Source organism: Octopus bimaculoides, chromosome 8, assembly GCF_001194135.2.
Source record: "Octopus bimaculoides isolate UCB-OBI-ISO-001 chromosome 8, ASM119413v2, whole genome shotgun sequence".
Classification (NCBI taxonomy): Eukaryota; Metazoa; Mollusca; class Cephalopoda; order Octopoda; family Octopodidae; genus Octopus; species Octopus bimaculoides.
In genome coordinates, this window is record NC_068988.1 from 1,617,007 (window position 1) to 1,620,699 (window position 3,693).

Here is a 3,693-nt window from a genome sequence, read left to right on the forward strand (position 1 = left end):
AAAAAAAAAAAAAAAAAGGCACCCAGGACATTCCATGAAGTGATTGGCATTAAGAAGTTCATCTTGTCATAGAAACCATGCTAAAGGAGACAAGTGAAGAATACCACAAACCTCTGGCTCATTAGATCTTGCCAAATAATCCAACTCAGGCCAGCATGGAAAGATGGATGTTAAATGGTGGTGCTAGTGAAGATGAGGATATCAGGCAATGTTTTCTTCCTGCAAGGATAGACTTAAAAATGGTTTGAATTTCTGTAAAACCATTGTATGTGCAAGTGCTTTGATATATATCAAAATGAAGATTTAGGTCAACTATTGTCTGGTCACTTGAACAAATATTCCAAGTTATTTGGAAATTGTAAGCTTGGACAGACTTAAAAAGTGTTGGTACCATGTAAAAAGCACTCTGTAAAGTAGCTGGCATGAGGAAGGGAATCCAGCTGTAGAAACTATATTAAAACAGACAATGGGAAGCTGGTGCGACTCCTGCATGTGAAACCATCCAATCCTTGCCAGCATAGAGAACGGATGTTGAATGATGATGGCAGACTAAAATTAATCCAACAACCAGACGTTTACACCTGAGTACATCAATGAAAGATTAAATATTTTGTGGTATAAGCCAACAATTATTTATCATGGGAGGAGGTCAAAAATAATATTAGAAATGGTATTATCGAATTGGAATTACTATCATTGAAATTTCTCTAAATTGTGACTTTGATATGTTTATTGTTTTTGAAAGTCTGTTTACATGTCAACGTTCTTCTAAAAATTCTAAGAGCTTTAAATTAATTATAAGCAACTATTAATTAGTATTGGCAGTGTTAATAACTGATATAGATTTTATGTTATTAATTTTACCGTTTATATTAGATTCTTCCAATGCTGAATTGTCTTTGAATTTCCATGCTTCTTTTGTTCAGCAACCATTTTCTTTCTTGTTTACTTGAAGTCTCTGAAATATAAAACAAATAATTCGAATGTCATTCCAATCTTCGTTTCATTTGCAGAGATAAGAAATTGTCTGACAAATTCCTACGTTAACATCTTATATTTTTCAGGAATTGGTGAACCGTTATATGACGGATGACGAGAGCTACTTGCAGTCAGACGCAGAATCTTACATCCGAACTGATGATGAAGAGGGTGGCAACACCGAATGGGAAGAATCAATGCGACGCTGGGTGAACAGATGATAGTTCATCAACTACGAAACCTGTTGCTGATTAAAGAAGCCAACAAACAGCTTCTGAAAGGCTTTAATTCTGGAAATTTCTCTCTTTTCCACCTGGTATTTCTGTCAGTCTGTCAGTCTGCCTTTTTGCACCACCACCCCACAAAAATAAATAAATAAAACCAAATAAAACCATGCTGTTTCCAGCAAGGCCACACTTTAGAGCAGCACTGCAGCCGAGATGGACGACTCCCAAAATGACCAGTCGCCAGTCAGTGGTAGCAGCACCAGTCTTGTTTTATTAATGGACATTTCTGTTCCCTTTGAAAATACCTCACAACATACAACTACCGTCATTTCTATTTGTCTCTACACTTTTTGTGAAATTATTTTAAGCCACTGTTATCTTTAATCATAGTTTCAGTCGAAGGAGGAAAATAAATCTGTCAGAAGACAAATTGTAAAATGCATCTATGACTGTTGCAGAATGGAATGTGAAATGGAAGCGACTGAGAAGAATATTCTAAGACGTCTTTGAGTGTTAATGTATAGAGAAGTCATGTTTGATGGTAACGGCAACACCGTAATATTGTATCATGCAGTTGGCATTGATGGCTGAGAGTAAAAGAGAATGTTGGCAAAGACATTGAGGTCTTCAGTAAAGAATACATTAATGTTTATGATACTAAGTCCTTTGATTAAAAATGCTGAAATGTTAAAAAAGAAAATCTTAATTCTAACGTTTGTCATCCTTGACAATACATTTTTAGCTACAATGACATCATCATATTAAACTATGGATACCTGAAATTAAGTTTATTTCTTATGGTTAGCATTCAAATGAAATTCAGTGATATTTACATATATTGGGTTAAGTAGTATATATATACACACACACACACACACACACACACACACACACACGTATTATACTAAGGAAAAGGTCTTCACACACATATATAGATGTGTGTGCATTTATTAGATTTGAATGGCCTGATATGCTAAGTTTCATGTGAATGTATTCATAGTTATTCAATTGTAGTTTAGGTAATGGATTATGACTGCAATTTAAACAGTTAAAATGCAAGTTGTTGTCCAAGATCCAGACTCTGAATGTGTGTGTGCAGATAGATAAATAGATATATAGATAGATAAATAGATAGACATTCCAGTGGGTGACACATTTAAAAGTAATTATGGCCAACCATTCAGAATAGAATACTTAAAGATAAGTCTGAGAGTGAACAAAATATTTAATCCATAATCATTAGTTCAATAAAATATATTTTATTGGATCAATAATTACGGATGAAATATTTTATATATGTAATTATGTGCTAGTAAACAGAGTTAATTTCTCCTACCTAAAGGTTTCGTGCAGTTGGCATTAATCAACCATATTTATTTGTGAGTTTGAAATATTTCAGATTTAACACATGAAACCTTAAGCTACAAGGAATTAATTTTGTTTACTGATGCACAATTACAACAGGCTCTACACATTTCTAACACAAGCATCTATTGAGCACTTCGGGTTTTGCATAAAATAGACCCACTCATTCACGTGTGTGTGTATATATATATATATACACACACACACACACACACACAAATATTCTATAATTATAAACATAATTATAATCAGGGGTCAGCTAATTGCTTCACCATGCACTGAATTTAGAAATAGGAGTTGAAATGCCTTTTGTATAATTTTACCTAAAAAGGTTATTTTAATGTACTGAACTACTTGGTAAAATTATTAATTAATTGATTAATTTTACCCTATTATTATTATTATATATATATATATATATATATATACAAAACTTGAATTTCTAAGCTGGAGAATTATTTAACACTCCGGCTAGTGTCCCCTCTTTGGTTGCTAGACTTCACAATGGTCTGGTCATTCTCTCTTCAGGCTTTGTTCACTTGACTGATATCTTCAGTAATATTCTTGGAATTTCACAGCTGACTTTACTAAATCCACAAGGGAAGAGACTTAAGATCCTGTTATCCCTTGAACCAGAGAATGTATTGATTAACCCAAGGATTGAACTCGCAACCACCAGCTAATCTATTGAATTTAATACTTTACTCCCCAACAACCAATGAAAATTAGGAGCTTTAAATCTAACATTTCCATTGTGGTTGTAATTTCAATGGGTTTTTCTTCTTGGAAGTCCCACCCACCATAGAGGGCTGTATCAGGCTTTCAAAGAATCAGTGAATATGTTGGGCCCTGATAACCCCAGTTGGCCTAGCATGGGAACTTTTAAGGAAGAAAAAAAAAAAAAAAAAAATCAACCACCATAACGAAAACGTTAGATTTATAGTTAATTGACCAACAGGAGGACAATGGGAGAGTGAAGCTAGGCATTGATTCAGTGGTATGTTTAGTATTTTAGCTGAGACATGGGTTCAATATCTGGGTCAGTCAATATATAAACTCTGGTTCAGGGGTTATTAAAATAAGGAGAAGAGCTGTGGACTTAAAGGGTTAACTTCAAGATTCT

General features: G+C 33.9%; 1 protein-coding gene and 1 long non-coding RNA gene across 4 annotated transcripts in view; one reads left to right on the plus strand and one right to left on the minus strand.

The window, feature by feature from the left end:
- The window catches only part of LOC106872656 (dystrobrevin beta), a 155,199-nt gene extending 153,288 nt beyond the window's left edge, over positions 1–1,911 (plus strand). For 2 of the 3 annotated variants that reach the window (XM_014919730.2, XM_052969920.1), the window contains one exon: positions 1,065–1,911. In XM_014919730.2, the coding sequence (XP_014775216.1) occupies positions 1,065–1,199 (135 nt within the window). In that variant the 3' untranslated portion in view covers positions 1,200–1,911. The remainder of the gene's footprint in view (positions 1–1,064) is intronic. The other variant, XM_052969921.1, reaches the window with a different exon arrangement.
- The window catches only part of LOC106872681 (uncharacterized), a 21,536-nt gene that overhangs the window by 5,449 nt on the left and 12,394 nt on the right, over positions 1–3,693 (minus strand). The window contains exon 2 of the long non-coding RNA XR_001409794.2: positions 865–958. This is a non-coding gene — a long non-coding RNA (uncharacterized LOC106872681). The remainder of the gene's footprint in view (positions 1–864; positions 959–3,693) is intronic.